Source organism: Chamaea fasciata, unplaced genomic scaffold (assembly GCF_029207755.1).
Source record: "Chamaea fasciata isolate MVZ Bird 193981 ecotype frontalis unplaced genomic scaffold, bChaFas1.0.hap1 SCAF_4, whole genome shotgun sequence".
In the NCBI taxonomy this organism is placed as follows: Eukaryota; Metazoa; Chordata; class Aves; order Passeriformes; family Sylviidae; genus Chamaea; species Chamaea fasciata.
The window spans coordinates 81,533,984-81,552,701 of record NW_027094089.1 but is presented as its reverse complement, the minus strand read 5'-3'; the positions used below and the strand labels follow the sequence as shown (position 1 = coordinate 81,552,701).

At 49.2% G+C, this 18,718-nt stretch overlaps 2 protein-coding genes across 5 annotated transcripts in view; one reads left to right on the top strand and one right to left on the bottom strand.

Annotated features, from left to right (window-relative positions):
• ARHGEF6 (Rac/Cdc42 guanine nucleotide exchange factor 6) overlaps positions 1-5,497 on the top strand; it is a 39,322-nt gene extending 33,825 nt beyond the window's left edge. For all 4 annotated transcript variants that reach the window (XM_066182194.1, XM_066182195.1, XM_066182196.1 and 1 more), the window contains 4 exons: positions 497-586; positions 1,284-1,383; positions 2,203-2,257; positions 3,176-5,497. In XM_066182194.1, coding sequence (XP_066038291.1) covers positions 497-586; positions 1,284-1,383; positions 2,203-2,257; positions 3,176-3,316 — 386 coding nt within the window. In that variant the 3' untranslated portion in view covers positions 3,317-5,497. The remainder of the gene's footprint in view (positions 1-496; positions 587-1,283; positions 1,384-2,202; positions 2,258-3,175) is intronic.
• A 2,414-nt stretch (positions 5,498-7,911) lies between these two features.
• CD40LG (CD40 ligand) lies at positions 7,912-15,862 on the bottom strand. Its single transcript, XM_066182478.1, has 6 exons — positions 15,658-15,862; positions 13,787-13,924; positions 12,530-12,572; positions 12,170-12,226; positions 11,825-11,887; positions 7,912-9,927 (listed from the first exon to the last, which is right to left on the bottom strand). The coding sequence occupies exons 1-6, from the start codon at positions 15,811-15,813 to the stop codon at positions 9,560-9,562; spliced, it is 825 nt and encodes a 274-aa protein (XP_066038575.1). The 5' UTR covers positions 15,814-15,862; the 3' UTR covers positions 7,912-9,559.
• Positions 15,863-18,718: the final 2,856 nt, after the last annotated feature.

The following is an 18,718-nucleotide window of genomic DNA, read 5'->3' as shown; positions in this document are numbered from 1 at the left end:
TTCCCTAAAGCCCACGTGGGGCACACCTTGGGGGCTTTACGCGAAAGGCTGTGGTCACCCAGCCACGGTCCAGCTGCTGTGCACAGCTACACCGTTTTCTCTCTCCCTTGAGAAGACGGCGCTGAGCGGAGGCTGGAAATTAACACTTTGTGTTCCCAAGTCCTGATCTGCTGCTGCTGTACCAGACCTCCCACACTGGGGCTGCTTTGCCTGCCCATCTCCTGGTGCTGGCTGCACCCAAAGTAGTGCATCGCCCCCTGAGTTTTGCCGAGATGAGCAACTAGAGATGAGTTTTCACACCATTTGGTCATGGTGCTTGGTGCTGCAAAGGCCAGAAAATGTAAAGGACCTCAAAATGGATTGGCCGAAGTCCCAGAGGCAGTCAGCCAAAGAGACTGCATGATCTCTGAAGGGACTCTTAAGGGGCAAAGACTGGGAGATGCAAGGCTAGAGTACCTTGCTTTTTGTGCCTGCTGTTGTTTGCATTGTTTTGCAGGTACTGCTGCTCTGGAGGAGGATGCTCAGATCCTGAAGGTGATTGAGGCATACTGTACTGGGGCAGGCTTCCAGCAAGCTCTCAGCTCAGGTGGGCACACAACCACATTATTTAGCTCCTACTCTGCCCACAGCACTGATAACCCCTTTGGGAAAAAACAGATGTTGCATCATACAGCAATGAGACTCATGCTAGGAAACCAGTGTTCAGTCTTTGAGATAAGGAAGCTTTATCTACCTAGTGGTTTAGTTGCCATTGTTTTTCTTCTAAGCACAGAGGATGAAGCAGGTAGGAGGGCAGATGAGACACTGCTATTTCACTAGTGATTACCTGATGATAATCTCAAGTTGCTTATAGCTTTAGAAAGGAAGCATGAATATTATCTCTCAATCAGCTGCATGTTTAAGAACAACTTATCATCGTGGTAGATAGGTTCTTATGAACATCTTCAGCTCTGGAAATATCATTGCTGGTGAGATGTCAGCTAATTCAATCACTGAACTGTCAAATTATGCTACATAGAAAAAAGGGAGACCATGGTTCTTTGGGGGGCTCTTGACCCTAGTCCAATGGTTTCATTTATACGTCATGATGTAACTTTAGATGCAATGAGTACTCTTGAATATTTGCCACTTGCTGCTGTAGCTCTGCGTTAGCGGGATGTAGCTGACATCTCCAGCTTACCCCAGGCTGATGGTGGAGCAGGAAGAATGATAGCTTCTGTCTCTGATGTAGCACCAGGGAAGATTTTGCCTTTTTCTCCCTCATGAATAATTCTTGTACACAGGCTCCCGCAAAGACTCTGTCCCCCAAGTCCTTCTTCCTGAGGAAGAGAAAATCATCATAGAGGAAACACGAAGCAATGGCCAGATGGTCATGGAGGAAAAGTAAGTGCAGCTGCTCTCCACTTGCATATCGATCCCTGTGTCACTTTTTGGAAGGGCATTAAAAAGCAATGCCCTCTCCTTCTGTGTCTCCACAGAGGAGCAGGCCTGGTGTCATTGGCTGCTGCCTTAGTTCTGGCAAAGAACCAGACAATTTCAACTCCCATTCTGTCTTTTTTAAGGACAGAGCTGCCTTCCCAGCTGCCCTGACGTGGCTGCATCCCTCTGGGAGTCTGGATCCCTGGTTTATGGCTTATCCAGATGTAGGATAACGGGGCCAGCAAGGATAGAACCAAAAACGGGGCTCTTATTTTTTAACTACTGATGTACTGGGCTGTTGCTGCCACTCAGGAGCCTGCCTGGCACCCTCCTGTGAGTGCTCCCAGCCTGTTCTGTAACTTCTGCATCTGGATGACTGTGTTGAGCCTCCTTCCCACCCAGTCACTCTGTTCCTTTCAGGTTTGATCTTTTGCAGCACATCCTCAAGGAATCAAGGCTGCTTTAGAAAAGATGCTCATGCATTTCCATCTTTAAAGTCATTGCTATTTACTGCCATAGCATAAACAAGGAAGCCAAAGCCACAGAGCTTTGCTGATAACTCAAAGCAGAACAAGGCACTGAGGTTTGAGAAAAGAGCCCTGGGTTTTGGATCAGTGGCCTGTAAATGCTCCTGGGCTGTGCTTCCAGAGTCCCCTCACAGGCAGCTGCCTGATGCTTGGGAAGCAGAATCTGGATGCAACTTTCCTGTCAGCATCTCCCATGCTGTCACTGTTTTCCTGCACACCAAGTCTGATTTCTTTTTCCTTTAATTTCTTTTTTCAGAAGCCTTGTTGACACAGTTTATGCACTGAAAGATGAAGTCAAAGAGCTGAAGCAGGTAATTTGGATGGGATTGCTTGTCCTGGGAGTTGAGTGAAAGCCAACCAATCTGTGCTGGGTCATCTTCGGCTTCTTGGTGCCAGTAAAAGTCTTGCTGATCTTGGTCCAGTCCTGCAAATTCCTGAATGAGCATTAGTTTTCTTCTGGTTTACCTCCCTGAATCACAGAATCATGGAATCTTTAAGGCTGGAAAAGACCTCTGAGTTGATGGAGTCCAACCATCAAGCCAGCACCACCACTATGTTCACCACTAAATCACATCCTGAATTGCCATACCCACACATTCTGTGAACACTCCCAGGAATGGTGACTCCACCACTAACCTGGGCAGACTGTTCCAGTGTCTAACAACCCTTTCCACAAATAAACTTTTGTAATATCCAACATAAACCTTCCCTTGCACAGCTGGAGACCACTTCCTCTCATCCTTCATGCATGAGTGCCAGAGACAGCAAGAGGGAAGAAGTAGTTAGTCTTTGTGGTAACAGGAAACTTTCCCCCTGTTCCAAAAGCTCTTTCAGCTTGACCATTCATTTTATAGGGGTCTGGTGGACACCAGTTCTTGTAGACTCAGAGGAAATATGCCCCCTTCCCTCCAGTCCCACGTCTGGAGATGGGAGAAACCCTCAGAGGAGAAAAGGGCTCTTCAAGACAAGCTAAAATTAGGTTTCCAGGACGACATTTCTGCCTGCCTCAAGTCAGGGAACCTCTGTGCGGGTCTGTGAGGTAGTAAGGGTCTGTTTGGGCTACTTGTGGTTTGATCCACTTATGTTCTTCATCCTCACAAACTCCTATCAAATGACTCTGTTATTTCATCACCTCTGAGGCATCAGGCAGCAGATGCAGAGAAGTGCCTCACTGCATAAAGCGCATGGGCATTAACTGCATATTTATTCCTTTGTTTTACACCTTGCAGGAAAACAAAAGGATGAAACAGTGTTTGGAGGAAGAGCTTAAATCCAGGAAGGACTTGGAGAAGCTGGTGAGAAGGCTGCTGAAGCAGACAGATGAGTGTGGCAGGGAGGACACGGGGCGCAAGTCATCCCTGATCGCCTGAATTCATGGAGAAGCTGCTGGCAGTGGTGTGTGACCTCAGGTGTATTTTTGGGAAGTGGAACTGGATCCTTTGCCTCTTCTTGCTCCTTATTTTGTTGGTTTGGGGTATTTTGTTACCAAAAAAAAAAAAAAAGGAAAAAAAAATAAGAGAAAAAAATAGTTTCCTTCCATTCAGTAGGGAGATAAAGCAGAAACAATCACAAATGAACCAGTAAGCAAGCGGTCCATGATTCACAATTCATCTGCAGCAACTAATACCTCACTGTACCTGCTACTGGGAGCAAATACAAACTCTGCTAGTGATTATTGCTCACAAAGGCTTGGGCATCAGTTTCCTAGAAGAAGCTTAAGCACTTTTTAATGCTTTCATTCTTTCCAAAAGCACCAGTACATATTTATTGAATGAAAACATTACTGAGGTGGCATTGAGCAGAAACCAAAAAAGCACCATGCTCTTCTTTTCAGATAATCACAACTGGGGAAGCTTTTCCCATCCATCTTCTTTTTCCCCATTAGTTGACTGTAGCGAACTAGAGCCCAGCAATACTGTGGTTCCTGTGTGGCCTTGATACTGATTAAAATGTGCAATTAACATGAAGATGTTTGAACTCCTTGGGGAAGCCAGATCTGGAGCACCTGTCAGAGCACATAGGAAGGTATTTTGCACAGTGCTGCCTCCTTACAGCTCATGATTAGCACAACAGGTAACTGCTGTTCTGCCCCCCATCCCTTTTCTTATGCATGATGTAGAGTTCCTACCCTCTGCTTTGTTTTCACATCCAGTGTCCAGGTATCATAGGAGATTATAATTTTGCTGTGCTTCCTCTTGCAGGACATGCTTTTCTCTGTATGAATTGTAAACACTGCTTGACAACAAAAAACAACCCCAAATGTGCTGGTCCCCTGCTCCCTTCTGCCCACTTTATGCTCTCCATCGCTCCTTCCTAAGGGCTGGGAATGTAGCCAGCAGCTACTTCTCCCCACACGCTGCCCCACAGGGGCATTCTGCTAGGGAAAAGGAACTTCCTCTTGAGATAGGGAAGGTATTTATGCTTTGATGAGAGTTGGAATGCTCCTGGAGCAAGGATGTGCAACACCTTCACAGATCCCTGCACAGCTCCTCAAACACAGCACACTTGCAACATGCATATGTATCAGCTCTTATCTTATTTGGTGTTTTACCCTAGTTTAGAACTGATGTTTTCCTTCTTTCCTTAATAGCATTATAAACATAACTTTCTGTTAATGATGTCTTATTTATCTCATAGGGCAGTATGGTCCCGGGGTGTGCAGAGGCACCACAGCTCATTACAGTCACACCATTGTGTTGGTTGTTAAGGACATAACAGAGGCAATAATTGCAACTCCCTCCTTGCCATTAAAATGCAGCCAGGACATTGCAAATGGCTTTTTTGGAGATGTAGACTCCAAAATGCCTCGAGGAGTGTATTAAAAAACCCTCTTTGAGCTATTTCTAGGGCAAAACAGAGGTCTGGCTACATTTGCCATCCTCAGAGCATCCCAGCTGGATGGCAGCTCCCCACATCCCTCCCTGGGCACACAGTTGAGTGGTTTGGTCAGCAGTTGAGCCCTGCTGTGCTTGTGAATCGTTTTCCAGGAGCTGGACCTCTGCTGCCCTTACTGCTGCTCGGGGAGGCCATGCCCAGGCCCCTGGGTACTGCCTGACCCTGCTGCCTGCCCCAGGCTGGGCTGGGGACTGGGCTGCTGACATGCAGAACAAACCAAGGGCCACTGACACTCCAGGGGGAGGGTGGAAATGTGTCCTCGCTGCCCCCAGGCTCAGTTGAAACCTGTGCTGTACATATGCATGTTTGTGAGATGTAATGTGATGGAGGGCACACTGGGACTTTTTGGATCAAGCATTTGTCAAGAGCTAGAAGCCAAAAAAAGACAAGAAAATAAAATAAAAAGGAAAAGAAGCCATGCCAGATGGACAGCAATGTTTCCATATTTACTTTGTTTACAGTGCTTTGTAAATAGGTTCCAGTGAGTCTGTCTTTAGATGGATGTTGTGTCAGCTGCCTTCCAGTGTATCTTTGTCATGTAGGTTTATTTACTGTAAACTACTTATGCAAGTTCAACTTTTCTAACATGTTTTTATTTTGAACAGTTTTTTAATTGACATTTTCAACAAATAAAGAAGGATAAAAGTCGCTTCTTAGCCCTTGGAGCTGCTTCCTTTGTTTACGCCATGAAAGCAAAGCCAGGGCTTGCTATGGGCATCCTGATTTCCTCAAAATGCCGTGGCAGTGTCCTCCCTCTGATTTACTGGTGGGAGTACTGGTGTGAAAGGTGATGCTGGCACTTGGACTGTTGCTCCCACCATTGCTCAGACCTGCAGCAGGCCAAGGGCACCTGGTCCCAGGGCAGGAGATGCATTTCCATCCCTCAAGCCCCACGTGCACTCTGTTCACAAGGATGCTTTATGGAGAACAGACTGCTCTGCTGCACCAGGCAGTTGCTGTAGATAAGTGACTTCCTGCCTGTTTGAGATTTTTTTAGTTAGTGTGTGTTTCTTTTCTGGCAATTAGGTGTGGTGACAGGATTTCCTTTGGTCTACCACCGCCTGGACATGACATCTCCTGCAGGCTGGGGGTTTTTAACTCTTTGGTAAAGATGTGCCACGGTCTGCGGTCTCAGCCCACAGCAGAAGTGAAGGAGCAAGGGCAGCAGGGCTGGACCCTGCTCTCCTTCCCCAAACACAGCGCTCAGATTAGGAAAAAGAACAAGGGGAAAAAGAAATACTAGCCTTGGGTGCATCATGGAAATACACTGAAGTCCAAAACTGCCAGGGGGCTGAGCTAGATGGGATATTAGAAACAAATTCTTCCCTGTGAGAGTGGTGAGGCCCTGGCACAGGTTGCCCAGAGAAGCTGTGGCTGCCCTATCCTTGGAAGTGTTCCAGGCCAGGTTGGATGGGGCGTGGGAAAACCTGGTATATATACATATTATATGTATATATATATATATATAATTTTTTTTTTGTGAGTTCAGTGTATACTGAACCATGCAAACACCTCCCCCAGCAGATGACCATGCTGCTGCTTGTTCTGGCAACTGCTCATCCATCACCCCCCGTGCCAGTCCTGCTGATGTGCCCTGCAAACTCATCAACCTCTCAAGCCCTTCTTAACTCAGAAAGACCAAAAATCAGTTTGGAAACGGTAAAATCCACAGCCTGAGGACTAACACAGAGGCCTCACGTCAAGGGAAAAATCAGTGTATTGACAATACTTAAACTTTCCATGGGGAGAGGAAACAGTGCCAGCTACGGCAACAGGCAGGGCCAGGGGAGAAGGGCACAGCTGGATGGCAGCAATTGCATCACGTCTCCTCTCACATGCTCCCTCACATCTGAATCCCACAGCCTATTTTAGGAAAGTCAAAAAACAGAGGACAGAAACAAAAGCCCTGAGAAGAGGCAGCGGTGTGGGCAGGGGCTGGGGTTGGTCAGGCAGCCCACAAGCAGGGGAGGTGACAGTTGGCATCTGCTGCCCTTGCTGCAGAATTTATGGACTTGCTTAATGACTGTTTTTCTCCTCCCCTCTCTAATTGTTTTCCTCAGCCATGCAATCTGCAGCTCCTGGATCCCTGCTCAGCCATTTGGGCTGGGGATCACAGCCCAGCCCAAGGTCTCTGGCAGGTGCTCCTGGCCACTGAGGCTGGGGGCTGCAGGAGGCTTCAAATTGTGCACCGATCACAGTTTCTCCTTCCCCATGATGAGCAGGTTTTCCACTCCTGGAGGTTTTTGGCCACACACATGCCCCTCACGGCTCTCTCCTCCCCATCCACTCGCTCCAAGCTTCTCCTCCGTCTCTGGCCATGCCAGTTCGCCCCATCTTTGGTTTGTTTCCCCTGTAGCTTCCACCCACACTCCCACCATGACCGAGCACCTCCACCTCCCCCGTGGAGGTTTGTGGCTCTTCAGGCAGCCCAGCACTGCCTCCAGGAGCCTCCAGGGCTGGCTGTGTTCCAGCAGCAGCAGGGATGTGGACAGACCCACACCACTACGGGGCACCATTGGAGGGAGCAGCTGCCCAGCCGCACATGCAGCGTGTGCAGCTCCAAAGCTCCATCCATCCCTCTGCTTCCAAATCAGAGACATCCCTGCAGGCTCCATGACCTTAGGACAGGCAGGAATAATCCTCTTCCAGTCAGGTGTCATAAATCCCGTTAAAACTAGTCCCAGCCTCTCTGTTTCACAGCTGTGCTGGGGCTTTCAGCCTTGGTGTCTCACTGCCCTACCAGGACAGGGGCTCTCTCCTTCCTCCTCCTGCCAAAATGTCCCTAGTGCTGCCTGGCCCTGGTACCTCAACATGCCTCAAGGAGCATGGGGGAATGGCAGCCCCTGGAGGCTTCTGGGACTGGTTGTTCCCAGTGTGACCCCCAGTGCCACCCCACTGTCCTCTTGGTCCCCAGGCCCCAAGCAGGACCCTGTGAAATCTCTGCCTGGGGCTGAGAAGGGTGAGCAGTGTTCAAAACATACAGAGCCAGCTACGTCTTAATTCATCAACTGTATTAATGGTGGGGCAATCAGTGGAAGAAACGCCACACTATGGAAGGGGGAACCACGAACACTGAATTATGCTGCAAAATGCAGCTACAGCCACACACAGTCCTCTGGCACTCAGTCTCTCTGGTTACAAATACAAGACGGGTTTAATTAAATAAATAGTCTTTATACAAGATGTCAGACAAGAGTGATACATCCCCTAAAAAAGTTAGGCAGTCTTGGAGAACAGCCAAAAAACTTACTAAATTATAGTGAAACCAGACAGTCCCTGAGGTCTATTGACTTTGGGGGGAGCTGTGCTGGGCACCCAGCCCTGCAACGAGCTGTGCAAAGGATGCCCCTTCTGTCCCACCAGTGGCAGCATTTGGGCACCGTGTTAGGACTAGACCTGCAGCCTCCAGCACAACAAAGCCTGAAGACTGCCCAAACCTGGAAGCTCTTCCATTTGCAAACCTGTTGGCTTCCAGGATTATTTCTAAACTTTGACACTCTAAGTGTGACTTGTATAGCCAAGAACCCCAGGCTTGTCACATATGTCATTTTCAAATGTTCTTTAAAATGCTGCATCAACATCCCTGTGCCCTGATCACCTTCCCTGCAGACCAAGCTGAAGAATAGGGTTGGGAAGACTCTAGTGTGCAGTGATACTCAGGTACCCCCTGCCCAAGGGGGATCCTGCCCACCTGCCCAGTCCTGCTCCCCTGGAGCTCCAGGAAGAGTGCCACTGTGGACATGTCCTCACCGAGGAGAGACAGAAGATGCTCTGCACTTGTGCCTTGGAGGGAAGAAGGAGGTGGTCCTGCCACCCCTGTGCTTTCCTGCTCCTCCTCCTTGGGTCAGAGGGGTTTCAGGAGAAGATGCAGCTCCAGTTTTGGCAGTGGTGCCCAGCGCCCTTTCCACAGGGGAGTGAAACTGTCCACAGGCAAATGTTCCTCTGCCTGCAGAGGCAGGAGGACAGCCTGGTGAACAGATTCAGGTCTCCAAGCGGGCACCACTAGCGCCCTACCTTCTCTCTGCCTTAAAATCTGCAATCCTCTCTCAGCCACCACTCACCCCTCTGGTGCAGTGCGATTGTCACCAAGTATGAACCCAGCCAAGCAGAGGCACTCTGAGGAACTTGGTTGATTTTCACAGACAGGCATGGATGGAAAAAAGAGAGTTCTCGAGATACAGCAGACAGTTGGGGTGGCAACATTGCCTCACCAGCAGCTACCATGTATGTAAAGACAGTGCTGGGCTTACTGATTCCTTTAGAGATGTTCCTAAGACTTTTTATGTTTTTCCAGTGATGTTTGTAAGCAGATTGATACTGGAGACATGTACGAACCCAGCTTGGCTGAAGTGCCCTGAACCATTCTAGGTTCCTAGGAAAGAAACGTTGATGGTAGAGTTTGGTAAACAAGGCTCTTGTGACATAGCAGGGACATCGACCCTGCCAGGAATGTGGGGTGTGGTGGACCTAGACACACAACACCAGTACCAAATCACTGGCTGCAAAAGAAAAAACTCTAGAGCTAGCAATAACAGCTTCAAACTTTGTTCCATTTGAGTTCTAAGGGTCCCTTGGCCCTCATTAATAAATAAAAAAATATACAAATTAAGAAACAAGAAAAACAGAGAGGCAGAGGAACATAAATAAGGGGAAAAGGGAAAGGCACTTTGCTCAAGAAAGCTGGGCTGGATTCCCAGCTCAGGACAGCCCTTTGCTCACTACAGCTTGAAGATGCCAAAGTAGGTGTTGCCGTGGTTATAATTCACTTCTGTGGAGTCTGTCACATTGGCAAAAACCACGTCATCTTCCCGGAGGTTGAAGACACCTCCCACACGGACGGACTGGAGTTCACAGTGGGACTTCAAGGTGCCCTGTGTCTTTTGTCCTTTCAGCAAGACCCGGTCCTCCTCCTTAGGGATATGCAAATAAATGTAGAGGGTGAAGGGTGCCGAAGGCACTTTCCTGGTGCAGAAGCTGACTTGGCAGTAGATGTAGTAGAGCCCTGCTTCCTCCACCTTCAGTTTCCCCTCCTTGTTGGATATCAAGCTGTTTGTGGGGCCGTACATGGTCTCCTTCCACTCCAGCACTGTAGGGAGAGAGCATGGCAGGTGAGCTCAGAGGAGACTTCCAGTTTGGCAGGCTGATTTGGGGGGACACCCACAGACATCTGGCCTCAAAGTCTCTGTCTGTCTGCAGGGTCCAGTTACTGGGGTACCCAGCCCAGGACACATCCCCAGCCCAAGGGAGCAGGGACCCTTCTCCAAGGCTGGAGCAGGTTTAACCCATGCCGCTGGTCTCTGGCTTTGTCAGCCTTGACTCGATATGTGAGTGGAGGAACATTTAACTTCCTTCATCCATAGCATTCCTTCAGGTGGAAATGCTGAAGGAGGAAGATTGCCTCTGTTTACCACAACAGACCAAACGCTGTGTCACTTCCATTTGCTGCCTCCATGGACTTCAGTGGGACACCCTCCAAGCCCCCAGAGCACTAACAAAATATGCTGCAATTCTGCTCTTCAGAGCTTCCCATCCCAGTTTTTCCCAGCTGGGGGCCGCCTTTCCTCCAGAGTCCTTCATCCTCTCTGCCTCTGTTGAGACTTTACCAAGGCAGAAAAATTAACATTTGCACAGTTGTTATCCCTGCCTGGGTGCAGAGCTGCAAGGGCTTAACACACTGAATGCTGCTTCTCATTGCCAGGACCATGGCCCATGCAGATCCGGTGCTGCCATGGATTTTGGGACACTTTTGGTGCCATCAGGGTAGTTCATGTAGTTGGTGCAGACAAACCTACACAGAGACCTGGAAGCCAGGGCTGTAGGGTCTGAGCTCAGCTATGGAATTTTGACCTCTGCCTTTCCCAGCCTACAGAGACACCTAGAAGATCAGCTGGGGGGAGCAACTCCACTCCAATGGAAATAATGGGTTCGACTGCTCCAGCCCAGAGACAGTGTGCCATGAGAAGTCCTGGGGGAGCCACGCAGCCCTTGGGCCCTGACCAAGCATTCCACAGAGATGTTTCCCCACACAGAGTTGAGCTCCAGGCAACTGCTGCTCTCTGGACTCTGCTTTATAGGCTCAACAAGTGCTTGAGCAGGGAGTTTTAAAATACAGTGAGTTTCTCACTTCTTTGATCTTATCTAACACTGAGCTTTCCACAGGTAGACTGAGCACTGGGTGAAACGCTGCGTCAGAGCTGGAAAGAGCATTTGCCGGTTACTGTCAGTTACTCCAGAATTAATTCAGAAGTGATCAGATTGTGAAATCCTTGCCAGATGGAGTGACTGACCTTGCAAGCTCATACTCACTTTGGTAATCCTTGCTGTTGTGGGAAGTCCCTCAGCTAAGGCTACACTGGGGGACAGAGCAGCGGGAACAGCCACAGTTGATACAGTGGGATGCAGAATTACAAAAGGACTCAGGTATATTTCTCAAACTTAATGTGGCCATGGCTGTGAATATTTGCAACTTGACTAAATCAGTTTGGAGCCCTAGGTTGCAACTGTGAAGTCCTCAGCCAGCCCATATTGCTACCAGGACCACTCTGGATGAGAAAAGGATTAAATCAGCAGATGCAAATGCAAGCAGAACCCTCCTGCAGCAGCAACCCCAACCAGGGATGGCCAGGAGAGCAAATGGATCCATTTTAAGAACAAAAGAAAAGGGGGAAGTTGTTTTCCTTAAATACAAAGATAAAAAGTTTTCCACTCATAAAAAACCCTGGAAAGATTAGGCCCCTGTGGTGCATTTCTAGGAAGGCACGCACAGGGCTACTGAGGACAGTTGGGGTGTGCAAACCCCACGTGGCACAGGTGCACGTGGCAATGTGACCGTTGGGAGGTTTGGTGTGTTTCGGGGACACCATTGTGCTGCAGTTGTTCTGTCCCTGCCCCTGCCCTTAGGAAGCCACAGGGCAGGACTGGGAATGCACACTGCTGTGTCCCTCTGGCTCCCTGGCTGAGGTAGGGCCGAGTGAGTCTCTTACCTGAGCCTGCCTTGTTGCTCTGCTGACCTGCCAGGTGAACAGCAATGGGCTCCCTCTTCTCTGCTGCAATTTAGAAAGGCCAGTGTTACTGATGCCTTAGCACCCACTGTTTCCCCCGTGCTCCCCTGCAGGGATTGCAGCACCTCCCGCCCTTAATGTTTTCCTACAGGCCAAGACATCATCTCCAGATTCCGTCCTCAACCCTGAGTGAGGCAGGACGTGGCCTCCAGTCAGCAAAGATCTGCAGGTGCCCCTGAGGTGAACTTCTGATGGATAAAGCCTGTGGAGGAGAAGGTGCTGCCCTGCCTGCCACTGGAACAGGACCTGGATGTGCCCACACCTCACCTGTCACAGATGACTCATTCTTGAGCATCAAATGGGGATGCTCATGGTGCTCAAGACCTGCAATGTTAAAGGGCCACAGATTTAATTTTGGGTTCAGTTTCAACAACTTTCAGACTGTCTATTCTGGCCCTCAGAACTGCCTGCCCTGGGGAGACAACCGTGCCCAGTGTTCCCCTCTGCCAGCCCACACCAAGCTCAGCCCTACCCGCGTGGGGATGCTCCAAACCCCAATCCATCCCCTGCCTCCCCTCCCTCTCTCTGCCCTGAGAAACTCCTGGGCTGTTGAAGGAAATCCCTTCCCAGGCCAAGGAACGCCTTCCCCAGCAGCCATGAGTCCACTGGTTAAACCATGAAACTCACCTCTCTGCATCTCAAACTTCGCCTGCTCCTTGAGGGGTCTGTCCTGTAACAACAGCAAAAATATACAGGTTTTTTCCAAAATCAATGATGTTGAAAGCTTTTATATAAAAGGTGCTCTGGTCACTGCTGGGGTTGGTGATATTTGGCTCCAACAGGCCTGTCAGCTCTTGACAGAGGATACCTGAAACCAGAGAGTCCTTCTTGTACCTTCCCAAGCTTCACACATGACCATAGGCTGTTTGAGCAGGGAGTTTTTAGGGTTTATGGTCTTAGGTTTTATTCAATTAAAATGATGGGTAAAGTTTACTGAAAACAATAAGATACACAAACAAGAAGAACCTCCTTTTCAAGTGGGAGAGCCATGCTGCAAGTGCTGCCAAAGAACATCCCTGCCCTGCAGTTGGGGTTTTCAGAACAGCTCAGCACGGCCTACCTCAGACATAATTTTTGGTGGTCTGTTGGGTGCTGTTGCAAACCTGAAGGTTTAGCTGAGGCAAGTTTAGCTGAGGCAAGTGCTGTCATCAGGCAGTGACAATGAGGAAGTAATGCTCCTCTCCTGTCTACTCTGGCCAGCCCAGCCACTCCTAAGCTGTGAACTCAGGGCTGAGCAGGGCGAGAGAACCTCATCCCTGGCTGGGCATCCCTCAGCCACCCCAGGAAGATGCTGCAATGCAAATTGGTTCTTCTGGATCCAAATGTGAAGAGCCACTGCCCCAACTAGAGATGCCATCCCTGCATCCATGAGAAGGCAATTTGCACAGCACCCTCATGCTCCTCCGCACTGGTTGGCAGGAGCTCTGTTTCCTGGCCCAAGCCTTGCACTGTCATTGACACCTGGGCAAAGTGTCAAAAGAAAATAGTTCCCAGTAGCAGGCTGGACAAGCACTCCCACAGCCACCCAGCACAGGACTGGAGCTAGGTGCCAGACAGCAGAAAATCTATTTTTTTCAGACCAGAATCAGGGAGCAGAGCCAAAGTGGCTGCAGTTTCATCCCGCCCACAAGCTCCAAACATACCAAGGCATGTTGCAGCAGGATGTGCTCTGATCAAGAGCATTTTAGGAAAAAAATCAATGAGACCTTTCAATGGTACCAATATAGTGTTAAAACAATACAGTATAAAAAAGAGCATGTGCTACACAGCCTGAAAGTAAAGGACACCCATGGTTAGAAAAAAAAGCTTGGGGTGAAATTCTCTGTGTGACTGGGAGCCCCTCTTCCCCTTCAGTGGGATGTTTATCCACTGAACACCATGTACCTTGCCCTGGATGTTCTGGAAGCTCTTTATAATCTTTTCACAGTCCAATAACGTCGACTTCTGACCTTCTGCTGTCTGACACTTTTGTACTTTCTTCAAGAAGATGTAATCTTCATTTAAGCTCAACACCTCTTCCATCTGCCAACAGGGGAGAGAAGGGAGCGTCAATGGGGTGTAAGTAGGAAACATGCAACAGCTGGCAGCAGAGCCATGCTGCATTCCTGCCTGCAATAAATCCAGCCTGAACAGCTCAGGGTTGGGTATTCAGCACCGGGACGAGGTGGGCAGACAAACTGTGGGCAGCAAGAGCTCCCACCAGACACCCAGCACGGCATCTGTGCCCTCATCCACTGGGAACTGAACCCATGGAGCTCACCCTGACTGGCAATGCTAGGTGAGAGGAAGATTGCTCAGGATCTATTTTCTATCACCCTGATAATTAATTTAAATATCCATCTCAGGCGTTTCCTAAAGGCACAGAAATCCCAGTGGGTGGCTCAGGGGCTTGGGCTTTTCAGCTCCTTCCCCAGTGTCCCCAGCAGGCAGCTGGGATGCTCACACAGCCCCTCACTGCCCTGACCACACAGAGGGGCTTTAAGTTTTTTGTGCTCAGTTATTGACTAAAAGCATTGCCAGCGAAACAAAACAACATGTGGGTTGGGGCTGAATTGTGCCAAGATCTTCAGATTAAAAAAAAATCAAAAAAGACAATGAGAAAATAATTAAATGCATCCAAATACTGGTTTTTAAATTTACCTTTTGTTTTTTTGTTGGCTTTTTGTTCCTTGTAAAAACCTAACATTCAGTTAAATGGTAAAGAGAAAGTGCAGCTGGACATGAGGACACACAGCTGGGCAGAGAGCTCAGCACAGGCAGCACTAGGATGTGGAGGGTCAGATTTGAAGCCCTGCCACAAGCTCTGAAGGCAACTGAAATCCTCTTGCCACCTATGACTGCATTTCAGCTGCCTCTGATCCTCAGCCATGTCCCCCTGCAGTCACATTTCCCTCTACGCACACCGACAGGACAGCCTGCAACCTCCATGCAGTGGAGTCCCCTTCCAGCCCTCTGATATTAAAGCCCCTGTGTTCAACATTGCTCTCCACCCTTGTAGATCAGAAACCACACACTTCAATTTCAATTTAAGTTGAAATGACACATGTAAAAATCAGTAACATCCACCATATCAGCTTATATCTGGTAAGAAAAATGCATTCTGGATTTTAGGCACATATCTCTTTAGCTGGCAGTTGTTTCTGGCTTGAAGGAAAGTAGCTTTAGATTGGAGATTTTAGGCATCATGCAGTGCAGCTGCAGCCATACCAACCTCAAAAACAGCTTTCCAGACTTTAACTTTTTGTTAAATATTGTCCCAAATACTAAGGTCCAGTCTTTTCTTCCTTAAACTGAAAGACAGTATCTGAAGGGAGACGTTGGTAAAATCACCAAAACACTACAGGAAAATTTCATTTCTGGACCTTTCATCCTCTCAGTTAGTGTGACAGAGTTAGTAAGTGCTACAAAATCAGAAAAACCACCACCAAGCCTAAAATAGCCACTTGCATGTCTAAACCACACCCTCTTGTCCACAGACTAGCCATCAACTGCCAGGTTTACTCTTAATGTCTCCTTGATTGGTCATTCTCTTTTTGTTAGCAAGGGGAGCAGATCTCTTCTCCCACATACATCTCTGTGGCAAATTAAACAGAAATGAGAACATGGGTGTGATAAATGATACTGCTACCTCCATTCAGTGGTCAGCACCATTTTCCACTGTGTTCATCCTCTTGGTGAGCAGATCTCACCAGAGCTGAAGTCAAACCATGCCAGCAACCCGGCAGAGACAGAGACAACCTCCTCACTCCGCTTACCTTATCCATCTTCATGTGAAGATACAAACAGAAGAGCACGGTCCCAATGGTCTGCACTACAATAAATACCGTGAGGAAGCCCATGAACATTTTCATGATGCCAGGAGATGTGCTGGTGATGGGACGGGGTGCCTCAGGGCCATAGGGTTCGTTCATCCTCCGTGCACGTTGGTGGGGCTCCTCCAAATGTGCTGCTTGCAAGTAGCATGAGAACTGCTGTGCGAGCGCCTGCCACTCAGGGGATACAGGCTACAGCAACCTACACTTCCTGGAAAAACCTCTTCGTAGTGGGTAGGTTTGTTCACTACCCTCTCCCACAACAACAACAAAAAAGTCGCTTAGACTTTGTTGCACTTCCATGCTTTTTCCTACTGCTCTACCAGAAACAGAGACAGGTTCTTATTTCTTATATTCATACTTGCCCTTGAATCACTCCAAAATATTCCCTGGTAGGATTTTTTCACTGCTGTGGATGAAAGTTTTGTGGCAAGTTGCCTTAAAATAAATGAAGACTGAATAGAAGTACAGAGCTGCTGAGCAGTACTGTGGGCTGCCAGGGGCTGGGAAGCACTCAGAAATGTTGTTGCTTCTCCAAAGGGGGAGAATGGTTTTTTGCTTTTCATTTCCTCTAAGAGGAGGATGATTTCAGCAGTGAAGATGCTTGATGGATGCAGGTGGGTTGTGCTGGTTTCTGCTTCCCCTTGTGCTCCCCATGGGTGATGTCTCTGCCTGGGTAGGCTGGATGATCTGGGAGAAAGGACCATCTGTACAGACACTGTTACCCTGGTGTGGGCACATCTTTCATGCACCTCAGCAGACAGTGGGACTGCTGGTTTGGTCCTTGGCCATCAGTTTGGAGAAACGAGTTTTAAGCAGCTCTCTTCATACCCTAGTGAGGTGCTCACCCTGTACCCAAGGGCACAAGCTATCTCATATGCCCTGCCCTCCTTGTCCCTGTTTCCTGTATCTATGTACGTAGACGTGAAAAGCACTCTTGGGAATGCCAGGTGCTCCTGCCAGCTTCTGACCTCCCAGTATCACTGCCAAGCAACCTTGAGAAACCCACATCCCCTCTACACCCTGACCCCACTCGAGCTGGCTGCAGGGAGGTGAGGTCCTGCCCCCCAGCTCTTCAGCAATCCAACATTAATGAGGACATATAACACTGCTAAAATATTATACAGTAAATACCAGGGGCTCCTCATTGCTTCCAACAGGGGACAGACCTCATTTTCTCCATGTAAAGAGAGTGAATTTGGGGGATTGCTGGGATGCAGAGGAGGGGGGCTGCAAGAATTGGAGTGTTGGAGAGGGCTGGGGGCTGGTTTGAAGGCTTCATCAACCATCATGCAGAGTTTCTTTGAATGCGGTGTGCTCGAGGAGATGTTCTTATCAGACGTGCACACAGCCAATACTGGGTTAGATCCTGCCAAGGCAGGAGGGTGCTGAACAGGTCCTGCTTGCACCCTCCTAGGAGAGGAGGGTACACAGTGCCTTTTGGGGCTGCTTAGAGCATCGCAAGATGGAGTCCACCATCTGCTTTTGCTATCTGCCTTCTCTCCCGCATCCTGCCCAGTGTGGTTAAGGTGCCGTGAGCTGCAAATGCAAATGCTGATAACAAAGCACAAACACCTCTGCAACTGAATCAGGGTTTGACCTTAGCAGGTCACTGTGCTCCTAAATATAACATCCTAATCACAAGCGCGGGATGGCTCCAGGGTCTTTGTGGGCAGCAATTAAGTAGCAGGGGCAGAGGACAGCTCAGGGCTGGAGCCCTGGCTGGTGCTTTGGAGTCATGCAACCCTTCAGCTTGCCAGGGCTTTCACATCTCTGCATTGGGGGGCAGGGCTCATCCTTTGGGAAGAGGCTGCCAGCTCCGAGGTCAGCACCACTTATGCCTTCTAGAGGAGGGAGTAGCTGCTGGAGTCCCTCCCCCTGAGTGCCTGTACTCTGAGGGCTGCCCACACACCCTGACCATCCAAGGGCTGCCTCGCTGCTCACCTGGCCAGGGCTTTCCAGTCTCCTCAGCAGTGTCCTCCCAGCAGCAGCAAGGTGACCCAAACAGTGCTGGGGATATCTTAGTTGTGTCCCCCAAGAGGGTTTCCTCAGCACAGCTGAGCTTTGGACCTGGTCCCTCGGGCTTGCAGCTCTGCAGTGCAGAGGACCAAGCCCACACACGGCCTGGGGCCACTGCCAAGTGCCTGATTTTATTTCTTTTTGTCTTAAAATTGCCATAATCTTTGGAAAGGCCAAGCCTGGCCTCCTCTCATGCATCTGGTCTGACATCAAGCTCTTGCATATTGTCCCTACCATGGCAAGTTTTCCACAGGCAGAAAGCCATTTGAAAATTCCCAGTAATACCCCAGACAGCTGACAGCCACGAGGTCACAGTGGGGAGCAGCACCAGCTCCCCAAAGCCCTCATGCTTTGCCTTAGCCCCATCACACTCACCAGCATTTTCCAGGGCTCTTTAGAGTTTCCTCTAAATTTAACACATCTGGGGGAAGCCACTACATGTGAAACTAAATTACATGTCAAGTCATCACTTAATACTGTTCCTAAATGTGCTGGGACAGAGGCAGCCAACAACGTGCGAAACCACAGCGCTGAGTGTTGCAGAGAGTTTTTGCACAGCTATTCCTGAGGTGTGGCTTTCTCCAGCAGACAAAACCTTTCCAAAGACACTTGTGTATAGCCACCTGCTTCACTGAAATGAGAAGAACCTGTAGGAAATATTGAAAAGGCCAAGCATGTCTCTGGTCCCATGCACCTTGATGGGGAGCCTGGAGCCTTGGATGGGCTGACAGGTTTGGTGAGGAGAAAGGAGAAAGGCTCCAGTTTCGGGTACCCAGTGCAAAACATCCCCAGTTGGCCAGCGTGTGCTGCAAACCAGGAAACTGAGTTGCTCCTTGGCAGCACCCTGATAGGAGAAACAAAGTGGAAAATATGAGAGTGGGGGTCCTGGCAGAGGTTCAGCAGCAGTAGCTCCTCTTCAGGAAACCATTGCTCCACACCAGCAATCCAGCCCCTTGCTGCTGCAGCCGGGAGGGAGCAACCCTTG